This window comes from Schistocerca serialis, chromosome 11 (assembly GCF_023864345.2).
Source record: "Schistocerca serialis cubense isolate TAMUIC-IGC-003099 chromosome 11, iqSchSeri2.2, whole genome shotgun sequence".
NCBI lineage: Eukaryota > Metazoa > Arthropoda > Insecta > Orthoptera > Acrididae > Schistocerca > Schistocerca serialis.
The window spans coordinates 151634124-151652729 of record NC_064648.1 but is presented as its reverse complement, the minus strand read 5'-3'; the positions used below and the strand labels follow the sequence as shown (position 1 = coordinate 151652729).

The 18606-nt window shown below is 40.8% G+C and overlaps 1 protein-coding gene across 3 annotated transcripts in view; it reads right to left on the bottom strand.

Annotated features, from left to right (window-relative positions):
* The window catches only part of LOC126426882 (dynamin-like 120 kDa protein, mitochondrial), a 200116-nt gene that overhangs the window by 141151 nt on the left and 40359 nt on the right, over positions 1-18606 (bottom strand). For 2 of the 3 annotated variants that reach the window (XM_050088929.1, XM_050088930.1), the window contains exon 4: positions 13546-13707. In XM_050088929.1, the coding sequence (XP_049944886.1) occupies positions 13546-13707 (162 nt within the window). Of the gene's footprint in view, positions 1-10477; positions 10520-13545; positions 13708-18606 lie in introns of all 3 variants that reach the window. The other variant, XM_050088928.1, reaches the window with a different exon arrangement.

The following is an 18606-nucleotide window of genomic DNA, read 5'->3' as shown; positions in this document are numbered from 1 at the left end:
CGAGTTTCTGTCCTATACAATTCTCACACCGATCAAGACACATACTGGCTGTCTATATGTCTCTTTATGTGCCCTGATGCCGTTTTACTTTATTCTCGTGGTCCCTACACAACACATACGATGGTGGCAGCAGCACGATATCCATAGTTTTCCCAATAGGGTTTTGCAAGAACAATATCTGTCATCTTCCTATCCGGAAGAGGCTTCAAAAAGTAAGTTGCACATTATCAAAGCAGACCAAGTAACTTTTCAATAATGTGAGTAATTCAGTCATTTTGCAGAACGGCACAGGAGATTAGTTACAAGATTTTAGGTTGAAACAGTATCAAGTTTGTTACTGTATAAGTTTTGTGGAGGAACACAATAATAGTAGAATGTAATGAAAAGGCTTTTGTGGTCAGTGATTACCTGTTTAATCAATGGAGATACACAATGTAGCAATGGTTGCTTCAGTATGAATGTGAAACGAGCTTAACAAACGACTATACAAGTTTAGGCAATATTAGGGAAGTGTTTTATGTGCTAAAGATTGTTATTATTTCAGAGTGATATTTTCTGTTTTTCAACTGAACAACTTTAATATCTGGAATTCATAAGACAGACATGTTCTCATTAGGCACACAGTCGGGTTTACTTCTCTACATATAACTGCCACACTCAAGTCCGATAGCCAGAAAATAACTAAAATAACTGAAAGAGAGCGCTTTAAACCTGTCAGTAACTTCAAATTTACTTTACTGAAATCATTTCAGGCCAATGCATTAGAGCACTCCAACGGCACGATGAACCTGTGTGAATGGCATTCGTTCCCACCACTCTGCAGATGCTTCAGAAACGGGCAACTGCCAGTTTCCACACTCACCGTCCGGCAGGTGTGCACTCGCCAAGTCGAACTGACGGGCAAGTGGCCCTTCGGCGTGGCTACATAAATGTGGACCCCATACAGCTTTGTCATTACACAGTGGTTTTAATGGGCCCAGCAAGTGTTGGAATGCATTGAGAATTGTAACTGCTGTTAGCTGACGATTTTCCTTCTTTTATGAGGAGGAACTGTATGCTGTATATGTGCCATTCTAAAAGTATTATCCCAAATGATTGAGTACGATTATGTGTAACTAAAATTAAAGCTGTAGCAAAATACTTAAGACAAACAAAGATCACCGATTTAGCTACGGGACTGTAAATGTGCATGAATGAATAACTAACTGATGAAATAATTCGAGCATTCAGTTTGCCGTTAAAGTACACTGACAATGAGACCTATATTGGACAGAAGAAATTAGAAAGATTCATGTTGAGGAAGGTGACAACTGATTATAAATTTCAACTTTGTTCATAATTAACAAAAAGGAATTAACAGAACTTGTTACAGCTATTAATGTTAACAGCACGGATTGGGAAGAGGAAGGACGCTCAAGGTGTAATGGTGTAAGGCAAGCGCATTGTGCAAGTGCACATTGTTAATTTGCAGCTTATGCGCAAGTGAGTGGGAGCGTGTGACTTCCTTGTGGCAGTGGACAGTATTCACTCAGCTGTGTCACTACATGAGACAGCATTCGTAACCTTTGGGAACTTGCGCCAAACTATTTGAAGTTTATTCGTTTATTCATTCTCTCTCTCTCTCTCTCTCTCTCTCTCTCTCTCTCTCTCTCTCTCTCTCTCTCATGTACCACAAATGCAAGTGGACCACTTGGACAGGCCTTACAACCGCAGGGATCTCCATTGTATCTTTAATGATTAACTTCACATCTGGAATTAATTCAAATACTAAAAATAAATGTGTTCTAAACTATACAAAATGTACTGTATGCTTCTGAAGGTATGAAAGCAATCCCAAAAGACCGCACATGGCTGTGTGACAAAAAGAAACTAAAGCTTCATGCCCCAATAATGGCAGATCTTTAACAGGCAAGTTTATTTCACAAATGTAGATCAAATAACAACCATTAATGTTCATAATCACGAATACATATGCTTCAAATTTGGGCGAAATAAGGATAGCTAGAAAGATGCAAAAAGAATTGATGTAAGACAAAGCACAAACGATCTGTAGCATAACAAGGTGATAAACTATTAATTTTATTGAAATGATTATCACCAGGATACAGCATCGGTCACAACAATGTGACCACTTACCTGACAGCATTAAAACTGCTGCAGCTTAGCTGTAGTAAGGAAAATACTATCAATTCACACGATGCTGAACATTATTACAAGTATTAAGTGAAACTATCTTTCCTGGTTTTATGCATCATAATTGGCCAATTTCATCTACACTGACTTTTCAAGTGCACCAGAATGCTACCAAAAATGTAGCCTTGTGGTGTGCTTGTGAATAACCATAAACAAACAAGCTTGAAAAAAAAAAAAAAAAAAGGGTTTCATTTAATTCTCGTCATAAGGTTTAATACTGCTGCGAGTACAATAAGCAGTAAATCTGATATCAATCCGAAAATTGTTAGTGGAAGTGATAGGCTCCTTACAAACTTGTGCAGCTGAGTCGCATTCTTCGTTTAACAGGCAGTTCCCATAAGGCCTTACAAATTGGCCATATGACCGTATGACATGCTGTACAGCCACTGGTCCCACGACATTTTAAGATGTCTCAGCCACATTCGACCCTCTTTCAAGTGGCGATCTAGCAGTGCGGCTGCAGAAAAAGTAAATAAAAGTTGCCATATCGCCATGTTGTACAGCATTTTTGGTCATTTGTGCTTTGCGACTGTCAAATAACGGGCTTTTCCTGTGTCGTTTTAAAGATTTTTGTTTGCGTTTCATGCTGCAAGTTGGAAGTTTTCATCACTGAAGCAGAATTTTGTCCTGTAATTTGGGTTTCAGGAAATAAGGATTATAGCAGTAAGATCGTAAAACATAAAACATAATGATTGGGAGAAGAAAAAATTTGTCTTTACTTTGAAAATAAAACTGTATAAAAAAGAATGCCACATGTATTGGTTTGTTTATTATTTATTGGAACACATTTTATATCTTATTCACTTGCCTAAGAATAGCCTCTTCAGGGCTAACAAAGTAATCTGTGAATTTGTCCCAGATACTCGTGGCACAGTCGTTTCTTATAGCACGGTGCTCCATATCTCTGTACCAGTTATTTCTAAAGTTCCAGCCAACATTAACTCATCTGTTTAGCGAATAAAGTCGTGCAGAACTCACCAAGCTCTAATGATTACTGTACAGATGTCCTCTCTCACATTTTTTTCTATGAAATATTCACCATTTTGCTGCCATTTTGTAAGTGGCTCACATGAGCACGCAGCTGTTGCCACGGAGTCTCTGCCGAGCAGTTCAGTTGCGTGTCTGGCAATGTGTGACGCAATCCTGAGAGAGTTGTGCACGGCTTTAAGTAAACCACATGGCTGAATCACAGCAACTGTGTCACTAGTGTGAAAGTACTTGCCTTCCTGCAATTTCTGAACTGACTTACAAAGGAGAACCTTCTGGGTTCACGTCGCATATCTCTGTAAAAGATACAACACTATGCTGTGGTGGAACTTACTGCATCATAAAGGATGTTTTAGGCATATTCTACAAAAGAAAACCATGGAAATTAATACTATTAATACCAGTTTATGAAGAGACTCTGAAATGTGTGAGCTTTTGTTAATGTTGCACGCTGATTTCCATATTTTCATTTGTTTTTGTACATACTGAGGAAATGTCATCTTTCCCAAGCTGCACATCATTGGGCACCTCCACAGGTGATACTATAACATGTTAGAAGTGTGCAATCTAAGACTGGGTGTGTGTGGTCAATCACTTAAATGACTGTTGCAGCATCCCGGAAAGGAGACATTCTCATTCAATATTGTATAATCTGGTTTATGCCTCAATGAAAGTGAAACTATAAGGTATTTCTGTTGTTTGTAAATAAGCACAATGCAAATGTAAAACTGTCAGTCATCATTTGATTGCCTATCTGAGTAGAAATGTTAAAACTGAATATCATATCACACATACTGAAATAAAATCTTTACTTCTCATCTGGGCAGGATTGTTGACATTTAAGAAGAGTAATTTTTTATTTATGAACAGCAAGACCAATTATTTCCAGTTCATCGAGAAGATTCACTTTACACAATTTGTTGTCTTTACTGCAGAGAAGAGATTTACTTGACTACAACAGATTTTATTTTCTATCCAGAATATGCATAGTCAAATATATTTCTTAAAGAACAAGAGAAAAAAAATAATTACATTTTTTTTTATAGTAGTATAATCATACCGTTTCAATGAGGTGATTAAATTTTCAGAGAATGTGGCCCCATTCAAAACTGGATAAGGCAATATCCCCTCGCAATACCTCTGTGATAAGCAACTTATGAGCACCCAAAATAAGCAAAATAAAAACACTAAGGTCTACAGAAAGCCAACTACATGAGCAAAGCAGCAACAGCCAAACACCACAGCTAATCTACAGCAGCGCAAAGCAGCCAGTTAAAAACAAAGCAGAATAAATTATGATTAGTAAAAAATTTAAAGTACATTCAAAGATAGACTTTCACAACTTTTATGTGCAATTTTGCATACTGTACACTGGTTAAAACAAAATCATTTACAAATAGAGGCAAAATCAGTTTCTGAAAATGTTACTGCATATTGATATCACATATACTGTTTTTAAACAAATACGAAATTCTTATGAACTCAAGTTATTGAATTATCAGTCACTGAAAACAAATGGAATCTAATAGCGAGGGGAAAAATGAATCCTTCCTCCGAGAAATTATTCAGTGGAACAGAGCTTTCACTCCCAATAAAAGAAGCTAGATGCTCCGAACTTGTAGGCGTATTAATTCAATATTAGAAGCAGCTAACAGGACACATCTGAACACAGCCCTAACTATCAAAGCTGAGAAATGAAGTGCACTGTAACTATTTACACAAAGGAGAACCTCAGTTGACTAACTCTTAAGGAGCCTGCACACATTCAGTATTTACTGACAATACCAGTTTGGCAAGCCTTCAGTATACTGAAGCAACATATACTGTCAATAATTATGTCAGTTGGTAACATGATTTTACATGGTTAAGGTGTCAATCACCCAATAGAAAGCACATGCTGCCATTACAGTAGTACAACTGATAAACAATGGAAATCAATGAGTAAGGGGAAATGGGTCCGAGAATGGCTAAAAATAAGAGCGTACAATGTTTCCAGAATTAGTTACAACATATTTAAAAGCATACAAATTTTAAAGGTGAATATTTTGAGAAAAATTAAAACGACTTCTACAAAACATATTTTTCTTTCATTGCTTCTGCACTAACTGATAAAGTAAGCCTCATACTTGTAGCTACAAATCACCTTTCTGCTCTGCTAAAAAGAAACTGTCACATTTAGTTTGCACACCAACACAAACACAAACCCCTCCTATCTCGTCCACAGCGCACCTGTTTCTCCAGTACAGAATACGACTGTTGTTCCATTACCACAATCACCTTCATTCACTGCTCCCCTGTCGACCTACGTTTCATTTAACACAGCCATCTCACGCATCCTGTAGCACCACTACCACTCACTGCCTTATAGAGACCGTCTACACACAGATGATCCGTACAATGGGAATGAGGGTGGAAAGAGGCAATAAGCTGACATAGAGAAGTGGGCGCCAATTTCAGCAAGGCACTCAAACTCTCGACAAAAATTTGCAATGTGGCACGATTAGTCGCATCAATTCTATCATCTAGTTCTTAACTATACACGAGAAAAATTCAACAATTTTATATTCTGGGCATCCGTAGCTGCTGAAAGTCATGACATTACGAGGAGTTCTGCTAATAACTGGTAAAATTGTTGTTCATTAAAACACAACTGGTTTCGAGGCCTAAAACCGCATCAAAGTGCAACCTATATGGATAAAAGCAAAATGCAGTGTCATCACATTTTGTGCACATTAAAACTAATAAAGGAATATCCAAAATTCACTCATAATGTTAAAAGAAGACTTGCTCCATTAATTTAAGATGAACTAAAGGTTGCAGTGCCATGCTTTACAATTTGCCTGCATCTAAAAAGAAAAAAGAAACATATTTTATAGTGAGAGGACCCTAAAAATTTTTAAAGGGGCCAGATTGGCAATAAAAAATTGTCACTGCTAACTTAGTCATGGCATTATACAAATTATACATGGAATTGCCCTAAGAAATTAATAGGGCCAACCGGTAAGTCATTTTGATTAAGATATAAGATTTCAGGGCAACCCTAACTTTAGTAATCCCCAATCTACATTAACAGCGCACTTACGTGAAGAGGGGCACAGCATCACAAACTCTTCAGAAAATGTAAACATACTACATTAAAAAAACTATTTTGAGAGTAATTCCTGAATATATTATACACACATCAAAAAAAGTTTTGGATCACCTCGGTTCCGAGAGTTCGAGAACCTGTACAGAAAACTGGAATAGAGATCAACATAAACATCGTTTCTAGCCTTTTCATTGCTTATGAAAACCAAACATTTCATGTTGTTCCACCATATAGCGAGACCTTCAGAGGTGGTGGTCCACATTGCTGTACACACCGTTATCTCTAATACCCAGTAGCACGTTCTCTTGCAATGATCCATGCCTGTATTCATCGTGTTATGCTATCCACAAGTTTATCAAGGCACTGTTGCTCCAGACTGTCCCATTCCGCAACGGCGATTCGGCGTAGATCCCTCAGAGTGGTTGGTGGGTCACTTCGTCCATAAACAGCCCTTTTCAATCTATCCCAGACATGTTCGATAAGGTTCAGATGAGCACAATGGGGGTGCAAATTGTCGTCCAGGAAGACGAATGCCTCACCAATATGCTGCCGATGTGGTTGCACTATCGGTCGGAGGATGGCATTCACTTATTGTACAGCCATTACGGCACCTTCCGTGACGACCAGCAGTGTACATCAGCCCCACATAATGCACCCCAAACAGCAGTGAACCTCCACCTTGCTGCGCTTGATAGACAAGTGTGTCAAAGGCGCTCAACCTGACCGGGTTACCTCCAAACATGTCTCCGACAATTGTCTGGTTGAAAGCGTATGCGACACTCATCAGTGAAGAGAAGATGATGCCAATCCTAAGCGGTCCATTCGGCATGTTGTCTGCTCCATCTGTACCACGATGCACAGTGTCGTGGTTTCAAAGATGGACCTCGCCACGGACGCCAGGAATGAAGTTGCACATCATACAGCCTATTGCGCACTGTTTGAGTCTTAACACAATGTCCTGTGGCTGCACGAAAAGCATTACTCAACACAGTAGCTTTGCCGTAAGGGTTCCTCCGAGCCATAATCTGTAGGTAGCGGTCATCCACTGCAATACTAGTCATCGGGCGGCCTTAACGAGGTATGTCATCGACATTTCCTGTCTCTGTATCTCCTGCACATCTGAACTTACTTTGGTTCACTCTAAGACACCTGGACACTTCCCTCGTTGAGAGTCCTTCCTGGCACAAAGTAACAATGTGGACGCGATCGAACTGCGGTATTGACCATTTAGGCACGGTTGAACTACAGACAACGCGAGCCGTGTACCTCCTTCCTGGTGGAATGGCTGGAACTGATAGGCTGTCAGACCCCCTCAGTCTACTAGGTGCTGCTCCTGCACGGTTGTTTACATCTTTGGGTGGGTTTAATGACATCTCTGAACAGTCAAAGGGACTGTGTGTGTGATACAATATCCACAGTCAACATATATCTTCAGGAGTTCTGGAAACCAGGGAGATGCAAAACTTTTTCTGATGTATCTATTTGAATATATCAGTGGAATTCTTCCCAACATCAATAATATCAACGTTTCTGTTACCTATTATTTTTCCCTTACTTTCTCAAACAATTACATGTTGTTTGTTTCCTGAGAAAGATGCTGATGAAAACTAGGAGGGAAACACAAACCACCTGACAAAACAGTGAATCACCCAGACGACACGGTCAGATGTCACTCTAACTTGGTATACATATATACACGTCATCAGCGGGTATCTAAATGATGAGATTTGCAATTCTGACAGGTAGGACTGCCACTAGAGAGCAGTATATGTTTCATGTTGTTGTCAGGCCCGTTAGGGTATATGAAGGACAAAAACAGCATCAGACATTGAGCAATCACTGTGAAGGACAGTGCGGTACTGTGTACACGGATGACTCAGTACCAACACCTTACTGAGTTCAGAAGTGGACACACTGTGGGTCTCCACCTGCACAGCTGGTCATCATATCGTATAATATCCAGATCCGTGAAGCATTTGGATGTGGCAGTGGCCCACAGGACAGGCTTACCAGTCATCACGGTTCCGGTCAATCATATCTGACTACTACCAGGGAAGATCGCATACCGTGCACTGAGCATTTTGCAACCCCTTCGCATCAGTCCTTGCAATACGAGGACAAGCAACACTGTCACCCGGCACCATTGACTGGATATCAGCACCATTGACTGGATATCAGTAACAACTAGACAACGAAATTGCCTTCCCAGTGGAAGCTGTCGTAAGCAGAACACAGAGAGCTACTTGTCGAGTTGTGCCTCGACTGAGAGGCACAGAATGTTGACGAATGGCATCGCACCGTGCTCTGCACTACTCTGGACAGCCATCGTCACCAAGTACGGTGGCAACCTGGAAAAGTCCCGTTCTTCCGGCATTTTCGAGAGACACAGTTGTGTTACCCCCGGTGTCGAGGTGCGGGGAGTCGCTGGGTACGACCTCGGGTCATGGCTGGAACATCACAGACACATCCCATCCTCTCGTTTTTACCTCAGGAAAGGGTACAACAAATGTACAGCACCCTTCCCGAGTGAATCGATGCACACATCTGAGCCAGAAGCAGTGTAACTTCAGGATCGTAACTCACCTCATACTGCAAGATTGACAATAAATTTGACTTGATTTTGTAATCAGTGAAACATCAGGCACCCCTTCAACCCATAAAGCTCCATTTCATTTACTCCTTCCCCTCTGGGTGAGGTTTTTTTTTTTTGTTTTTTTGTTTCTTCAGACTGTGGGATATCAGAAAAATTGCTATTAAGTGACCAACACAGCTTCATAAGAGTAAGATCCTTTAAAGACTCCTGAATGAATCTTTCATTCTGCGGTGGATAGTAAGCCATTGGAAACTTTCTAACAAACAGCCAACCAGGACTCAAACCCATCAACGGTTCTGCATTCGAGTCCTTGTCTGGCACGGAGATTTAATCAATCAGAGTTCCAAATCATGTACAGACTATTTATTTAGTATGACACAGTTAATTGAAAAACATAAAGAATTCAACAAACCTACATTTACAGCCACCATATATCATTTCAAAGCTTTTGAAAGTATGGTTACACAAACTATGGAAAATCGTGGACAAGTAACGAATCTCAGGCCGCCTGCTAAGTGCTGTTTAAAATCTTTATCACAAAATGAATGCTGAGGGTGTTGTAAATGGGAAAAATGCAAGCAAATAATTGTAAATCAAGATGTCAGATAGTAATATCCAGGGCACAAGCTCACTTTGAAAACGGCGGAGGAAAGCAATCGGCCATGTGTTTTGAAGGTAGCCGTCCTAGCATCTTCCTTAAGTGATTTAGGGTCATGGAAAACCAAAACTTGATGTGAGGATTTGAAATAGTGTATGTGGTAGCTATCAGTTTCATAATTCAAAGGACAGATGAAAGAAAGTGCTAACCCACAAGAACATAATTTTCTGTTATTGCCTGTTATAAGTTGGTTAAGCTGAAAGACAAGAACATAAAGGCAATATGAAAAGCAATTTATATAGTAGACAATTCTTTCTAGCAGTAGAAACATACTCAAGTTATCGCTAGGTGATGTATTTAAAAACACAACAGATACTGCGGTCAGACTAATCCTAACCGAACAAAGGATTAGCGATTTCTCCTGCTGGCTGATCTCTTCAATGCCTAATAAGTCAGAATTTTAACTCCTAACAGATGTTTGAAACTCTCTCTGCTCATTCAAATTTGTTGTAGATGACACTTCTTCTGGGAGCAGACAGAATATTTTCAAAGCTCTCTGTATCTGATAATTACTCCCAGAAATAACTGCAGTCACTGATTGTGACAGGCACCTTTCTGAGCAATCGTCAACCACGTCCTCACTCACATCTCGGGAGACAAAGGATCAAACTGACATCACAACTCTCTATGAAAATAGAGCTCTTGTCAGATGATATCCAATGTGAGTCATCAACAGTTAGGCTTCTCCCAGTCTCAGATAGAAAATGGTTGCCTACCCTGAAAGAAAATACAACTTTAGCTAAGTCAGAGCTGTGGACTCGTCACACCTGGCATCAACATGCCTCACCACAGCCCAAAGAGGGCACGGGACTCGCCTATTGTCGTCAATCGCATAATGTTACAGTAACTGACGGGTGAAAGGAAGGATTCATCTTTTCACTCCCACTGGCTAAAAAACTAGAATGACAAGAGCACGAGGGAAGTAGTGTTTCAAACGTTCCAGCCTCACTTTACAGACCTTCTATTAATCTCTCCAGAAAAGCAGTCAGTGTCTGGAAACCTGTAATATTGAGAAAACATAAAACACCATATAAAAGTCACAGGAAACATACTGCAATGGCCTCATGAAATTATAAATTCTGAAGATATATTTCCATGTGTTTAGCCGGCTCAACAGTTCTGTGTTCTATCCCATTGTTTCAGTCCACAAAATAGTTGTGCAAAAATTCAACTACTCATCACAGCTAGCCGTCAAAACAGTGTGCAAAAAATTGGAACTGTCGATCTGGCTATACACCTACAAATATACCTTCTGTCACTTACAATGGAAAAAAATATCAGAATTTGGAAAGATACTATAATCACTTTAACCTCAGTGTCATTTTCTTTCTGTTTGCCAGGTGACAAAAGCCATTAATAATTGTACATAAAACTGCAATACATAACATCACATTAAATTTTCTAATTAGGTAAATCTGTTCTTAATAATTTCTTACTACTGGAGTCTGTAGCCTGTTCTAAAAGGAGACTTTTTCATTGCGGATCATGTTTAGATTGTGCAGATGCAAAATGTCAGAAAGTCTACTTGCTTTTCCTATTTCCATTAGCTAATGTCTTATGGCCTCATATTGTTAGATAACTTATCACTGAAGAAATGGTGTTGCCCAGACATGTGTATAAGGATAATGTATGGCATTCCCTCCAGTGCCTCTTGTAGACATCTCTTTAAACAGCTGGGCATACTGACGACAGCCTGGTAATATATTTACCCTCTTATGAAGTTTGTTCATAACAATCAACCAAACTTTAAAAAAAACATCACTAACATTCATAAATATAATACCAAAAGGAAAAATTATTTACACTATCCATCTTTCTGTCTTATTGTGGTGCATAAGGGAGTGAAGTATTCTAACGCATAAATCTTTGACCACTGACCCAGCGATGTAAAGAATTTTATAGGTAATAAAATTAACCTCAAACAAAAGCTGAAACCATATCTGCTCGAGGTCTCCTACTGCTCGGCAGAATAATTTCTGAATATGCAGTATAGTCTGTTCAAAACTACTTCGGAACTGCCCTAATGTGAGTAATTTTTATCATTTAAATTTTACAAAAAGACCACTTCTTTCATCAGTTTCTGCTGATGTAACAACTGATTGGTTCGTGGCAGAGTAGGATAAACTGTCATCAGCAAAGCCACTCTGGCAACTAAATCATGCTGCAGTATCAACTGATTTGTGAGACTGAGGGCTCTAGGAGCCATGGCTGCAACACTAAGCTCTTTTCTGTTCCTCCTCCTCCGAGATGGGTCTATGGAGTCTGTGCCTATTGGAGTTACTTTCTCACTCTACCACACTACCACCCTCCCCCTCCCCCTCCAGCAATTCTCACCATTTAATTCCCACCAGAAAGCTATACCTACACCTACACAGTGAGTGAACAATGGCACTGTGGTATTTCTTTCGTGTGCATCGCAAGACACATGTAAATGGACAATCTATCATAATAACAAAAACAAAAATTTTCTTGTAGTCACTTTTCATCGTAATTAAATAGTTTGTTTCCATGATCAGGTTGAGAGGATCACCCACTCCCTTGAGATGTCACCTTAATTATACCTAACTGCTCTTTCCTGCAATCCTCCCAGCAGTTTTACTTACTGTAGGTCTCTCATAACACTGTCCACGTACCACATTCGGGGTCTTGCTAAAGGTCCAGTACCAATTATTTTGGCGAAATGGCTCTGCGCACTATGGGACTCAACTGCTGTGGTCATCAGTCCCCTAGAACTTAGAACTACTTAAACCTAACTAACCTAAGGACATCACACACATCCATGCCCGAGGCAGGATTCGAACCTGCGACCGCAGCAGTCGCACGGTTCCGGACTGCGCGCCTAGAACGGCGAGACCACTGCGGCCGGCTTATTTTGGCATTTCACACTATTTTTAGCCACAGAAACAGAATACAGCTGACTGAGTCAGACATGTAGACTTCTCGGAAAATTCTGTATTGTAACATGATGGAAACACCTGACGCAGCTTATTTGATAAGAGAAATGCAAGTAGCATGTAGTGCTCACAACCCAGTAAATTTCTTTTGTCTGTCCACACACAACTGAAAAAGTCGAATTACTCCAGAACCACAAGAAACATTCTTACAGACGACTGCTTGTAAGTGTTTCCGACAGGTTTATAACACCGTACAGCTCATACAGCGGGACAGGAAAGATAAGAATTCAATGGGGCGTTCACACTGAGGTCACTAAAGCTGTGAGACCTGGGCAAGGATAAGGAAGAGGGAGCAGTGGTGGTCTTCTTAAGCACCTCAGAATTCTAACTCATCAAACAGTAGACAAGGAAGCTTTTTACACTCAGGCAACACATATTTAGTCATTTAATAGAAATGAGAGTAGTATTGAAATAGATTTCACTTTAAACAGTTTTCCAGCAGAACTGAAACACTGAGTAATAAGCATTCACATTTTCAGTTGAAAGATTTTCTTGTGGTACACTCCTTTGACTCTGTACACAAATATCTCATATTAATTTAAGAGCTCACACTGCAACTTATCATTTGTGCATATACTATCGTGAATCTGTGTTTTTTTTATTATTTAATTTTCTTTTTGCTCTTAAATTTTCTTTCAGCTCTGAGTGGATCATTCAATAACTACGTGGCCTTCGCTCAACATCTCTACAAGAGTTTGATGGACAAAAAAATTTGTAAATAAAAAGGTGCAAGAGGCTAGAACCTTCTGATACCTAATGTCAGCTTTGACTTGCAAAGTAATGATGTTGCAGTGTGTGACATCACAAGTGCAAACAGACATTATTTATTTTGCTTCTACATTATTTTTTGTAATGCAAGTTATAGCAACAGACTGATCCGTAATCCCCCCCCCTCACACACACACACACACACACACACACACACACACACACACGCACAAAACTATAGGTTTGTCTGCAATTTTGATGAGGTCATGCGTCAAAGCCAACAGGTGGTACCATTATGTTCAACACTTCTTGCAGCTCTCACGTGTGAGCGAGAAGCGAGACAGAGTCGGCTGCGAATACTCACTGGAGGCGAGGTTGGCCGAGAAGCTGTCGTCAGACTCGCCGGGCGGGAGCGGCCGCAGCCCCTCCTCCCGCTCCGCCGCGTCGATCGCGTCCTGCAGTCGGCTGTTGAACCACTCCCGGAAGCCCCGCATCTTTGCCTCTCCTAGCTTGTAGATCCTAGGGTCTGAAAGTTTACACAAAAGCTGCCTCCGAGACTAGTGTCGCCGAGCTACACGTCGTACACACCCCTCTTGTGACACCGTCGCCACTGGCAGAGACGTGAGTCTTCCCATTTAGTTTCATCTTTTAAGCAGTTACCATTCTTTTATTTAGTACATTATATTTTAGCTATCCATCAGAAAAACATTTTTGTACCAGTGCCCCTGTAGGCCAGTGGTCTTACATATCACTCTAGAAGAGCCTTACGGAGCCCTACATACGCCTTATCGGTAAATGATACTTCCAAACAAAAAGACTGTCGTAAAAGAGAGTAAAGCTAATGTCCAAATTTATTATTTATTTTCAAGTGGAGAACCGACCCGAGAGACAATGCGTATCATTAAGAGGGTATGGCAACGACAACAATTTTATGAGAGGGAGTACTCGTGCACACGTGACGCGTATGCTCCTCGAATCGCCAGCCCACACTCGAGTAGCGTATTGAGCCGGGAATAAAAAGAGGTAAAGAGAACAATTACTGTATCAAGTTAGGATATGTGGTTACGAATCCTATCACACCAGCACCCTGGCAGCAGCTACCGTAATAGGACGCGACGCACTGGCACAAACCGTCACAACAGAACTGGCCCGTGCCAGCACCTGCCACCGCAGGTCCGGCTATCGGGCGGCAGCACGATCGCACATTGGAGGCAGCACCTCGGCGCCCCTCGTGAGACTGACGAGCCGCCTTTCCAATATAATCCTGGATTGGAGTGCACTCTGCCTCATTCTGTTATCGTGTTTTCTCATTTTAACCTGACTCCACTCTCGAAAAACTCTCCACTGTATTAGATTTGTCTAGGTCTGGAGTTTTCTGGAATTTTGAAAAGGTAGGACTGCTTTACCTGTAAGTCCTTTATTTATAGACATGACTGTTTTCACAGAATTTTAGCTGCATCATCAGGTGAAATCTGTATGAACTGATAGACGAAGACTCTGTTCAAAAAATTACAGAACTTCGTTCACAATTTTTTTTCTCTTACCTTTTACTTCTTGTGCACAATTTCCTCTGAAATACTACTCCACAATTGATATTCCACTCCCAATTGCGTATCTACTTCCGGAAGCAGTCTCGGTAGACCTCTTGCTGGATCGCACAAAGCACCATCTGCGATTTCTCTTTTATCTCGCCTGTCCTTGCAAACCGTCACACTTTCAACGGGGTTTTCAACTTTGGAAATAAAAAAAAAGTTCGCAGCAGACAGATCTGTAGAGTACAGAGGAAGAGGCCACACAGTGATTCCGTTTTTTGTGCAATAGTCATGCACCGACAGAGATGAATGTCGAGATGCACTATCGTGATGCAAGAGCCACGAACTGTCCAGTACATTTCAGGCCATTTCCTTCTTACAATTTCTCACAGGCATCGCAACACGTCCTGACAGTACAATCAATTAGCAGTTTGACTCTGTGGCATGAATTTTTGATGAAGTAGTCCAAAATCAAGGAAAACTAACAGCATGGCTTTGACATTTGAAGTGACGTGAGGAGCTTTTTTGTGTCGAGGAAAATCTTTCCAGATCCTTTGTGAAGACTGAATCTTGGTCTCAACACACAACCGTACATCCACATCTCATCAACAGTAATGATTCTCTTAAGTAGCATCTCTTCACAGATTGTGAGGGGACGGTTTTTCTGGTCTTGACTCATGAGTCACGAGATGAACCTGGCAGCAACATGATGCATTCCAAGATACTGTTTCAAGATTTCGTGAGATGATCCAACTGAAAAGTTACATTCTTCTGCAATCTCTCGGACAGTCAGTATTAGAATGGCACGCACAGTTTCATTGACGCTCCTAACACAAGCGTCGTCGATAGACATGGAAGGGCATTCTGAATGGGGATCATTTTTAACTTGCACCTGTCCATTTTTAAATCGTGTGAAACTCATCACCATAGGCTTCCTGCAATATTTGATGTGTGTCTGTAAAGGTTTTCTCAAGTTTCACACAACATTTAATGCAGACGCGTTGCTCCTCTAACTCTGCCGTATCAAAATTCGCAAACTGAGCAACAACATTCTACTCAATACAACACCAAACAATAACTAACAGACATACAGCAATGGAACTTCCAAGAAGTTACTCATTAAGCACAGGCATGTGCACGACAGCATTCCTCTCCAACACACCATTGACGCTAAATTGCCAATGTTCTGGATTTTTTTGAACAGACCTCATACATTAGTGAAGAAGATACAAAATCAAGTCACGTTCTGATTGAGAAAAGAGAACAAGATGACCCAACGTTCACAGTCGCCAATCTTTCGCTTATTAGCAGACGTCACACACAGAACAGTATTTAAGGCTCCCGTGATACCCACAAAGCAGTACAGTGGTTGCAGCTTAGCTTTTAGACAGCAGGACCACAGAACATGCTGCCTAACACAATGTTGTTCAATTCAATTACTGCTTCGCAGCCTGTGTCATCTGGATCCTGTCTACCAAGACCAGGTTTTCTGAATTTCACAGGCGGGAACTGTGCCGACAACATATCCTCTGTTTCCGCAACCTCCCTGGTGTCGACCATCACTAGTCCCAGTCCTCCACCTACCTACCCTCCTTTTCCTGTTCCCTCTACAACTCTTTCCGTGCCTTCATTCCGCCAATGGACCCACTACTCTTTTACTCTTCTCTATTCCCCCCACCCAGCTCAGTTCCTCAACTCCACACCTACATACGTTCTGCCAGCCACCGTACGCTGCACAGTGGAGGGTACCCTGTACCACTACTAATCATTACCCTTCCTGCTCCACTTACAAATACAGTGAGGGAAAAATGACCGTCTATGTGCCCCCTACGAGACCTAATTCCTTGTATCAAATATATCTGGTCCTTACGCTTAGCAGCAGTAGAATCATTCTGCAGTCACCTTCAAAGGCTGGTCCTCTAAATTTTCTCAATAGTGTTTCTCAAAAAGAATGTTCCCTTACCTTCAGCGATTCCCATTTCAGTACCCGAAGCATCTCCGTAAGACTTGAACGTCGTTCGAACCTACCGGTAACAGATCTAACAGCCCACCTCTGAACTGCTTCGATATCTTCCTTATACAGATCCCAAATACTCTAGTAGTACTCAAGAACAGGTTGCACTAGTTTTCAGATGAACCACACTTCCTCAAAATTCTACGAATAAACTGAAGTCGACCACTCGACGTCCCTACCGCAATCCTCACCTGCCCGTTCCGTTTCATAATACCCAGATCCTTAAACGACTTAACTGTTTCAAGCAGGACACTATATCCGCATTAACTTACATCCTTCTACATTTGTATTTGACTGCCATTTATCACACCAATAACAAAATGGTGGCATACATGTATTGGCCAAAGAAACTGACACCCACAACCGAGTTCTTCAACAGCAGAAACAACAGCGTCCATCTACCTGCTTCTGTCACCTCTCTCCTACTTCGCAGAGGCAGCTAAGAGTGGAGTAGAGAGATCTTCCTTTTTTTTTTTTTTTTTTTTTTTTTTTACACTAACATTTATCACCTACTAGCATTTATCATATGGTGTCCAGATTTCACGATTTGGCAAATTTTATTTTATTACGGTCATGTTGTGTGGCACTGGGTGAGTGTGGTTGACAAAAATCTGTGAAATATATAGCAATAAATACTCTTGGGTAAAGCTAAATAACATATGACTTATGAACTTTGCCGTATATGTGCACATTCTTTTATTGATTCATTCACAATCCAATGTAATGGTGGTAGAGTTCTCAACATGTTTCATCCATAGTGTGGTGGGTGACTATACTCACAAAGAATAATGCAAAAGAAGAATAAATGAAGTTACTGATGAAAATCTGCTAAATTATGAAAAGGATTATACTCACTAAGAATAAGCAAAATGTTTATCTGAAATGGTTCAAATGGCTCTGAGCACTATGAGACTTAACTTCTGAGGTCATCAATCCCCTAGAACCTAGAACTACTTAAACCTAACTAACCTAAGGACATCACACACATCCATGCCCGAGGCAGGATTCGAACCTGCAACTGTAGCGGTCGCGCAGTTCCAGACTGTAGCGCCTAGAACCGCTCAGCCACTCCGGCTGGCGTTTATCTGAAATCACTGTAGTGTACCATTTGATTATTCATTTGTTAGTTATAAGTATTTTTAACTTTTAGTCCCTCTGGATTTCATTCTTTATGTATCTGCTGATTGTTGGCAGAATGAGATTAACAAAAATGCCCTGCGAGATTAAAAACTGATCTCTTGGATATTTCACATATTATTAAAGTCTAACTGACAAAACCACACAAGCATCATATTATGTCAGAGGAATGAAAAAATAAATACATTTTCACATATGTGGTACAGTTTGAAAGTCACAGAGTATATAGTGTTTCCCAAGAGTATTTTTTGGACCATATTTTGCAGATTTTCGCTCAACACACTAACCCTCTGCCACGTACTGCGACCCAACTCCCTTACTAACAGCATGAGGCCAAAGGCAATCTACCACCACAACCACAAGTGGGAGGCAGAGGGTAGTCATAGACAAAAGCCTGTCAGCAAGCGTGCGCATGCACACACAGTGTCATATTTTTTTTGTGGCTGGATGCTCTTCCTGACAACAAAATTATCAAAGGTAACCAAAGGAATAGCAATCATGGCATCATCTGCCTGTCAATCACATAGCTTTGTTCTGTGTGTCATTGTATTTTAACTGTTCATGTATCCTATTCTCTGAGGAGAATTTGGGGACCAGCCCAGTATTTGCCTGAACGTGCACGGAAAACTATCCGAGTGCTAAACTTGTGCTGGATGGTGTAACAGCCCAAAGCCTTCAATCTGCTGCACGAATTCGATCCAGGTCTGGCTCACCTCTCCGTCTTGCAAGCTAGCGTGCTCCG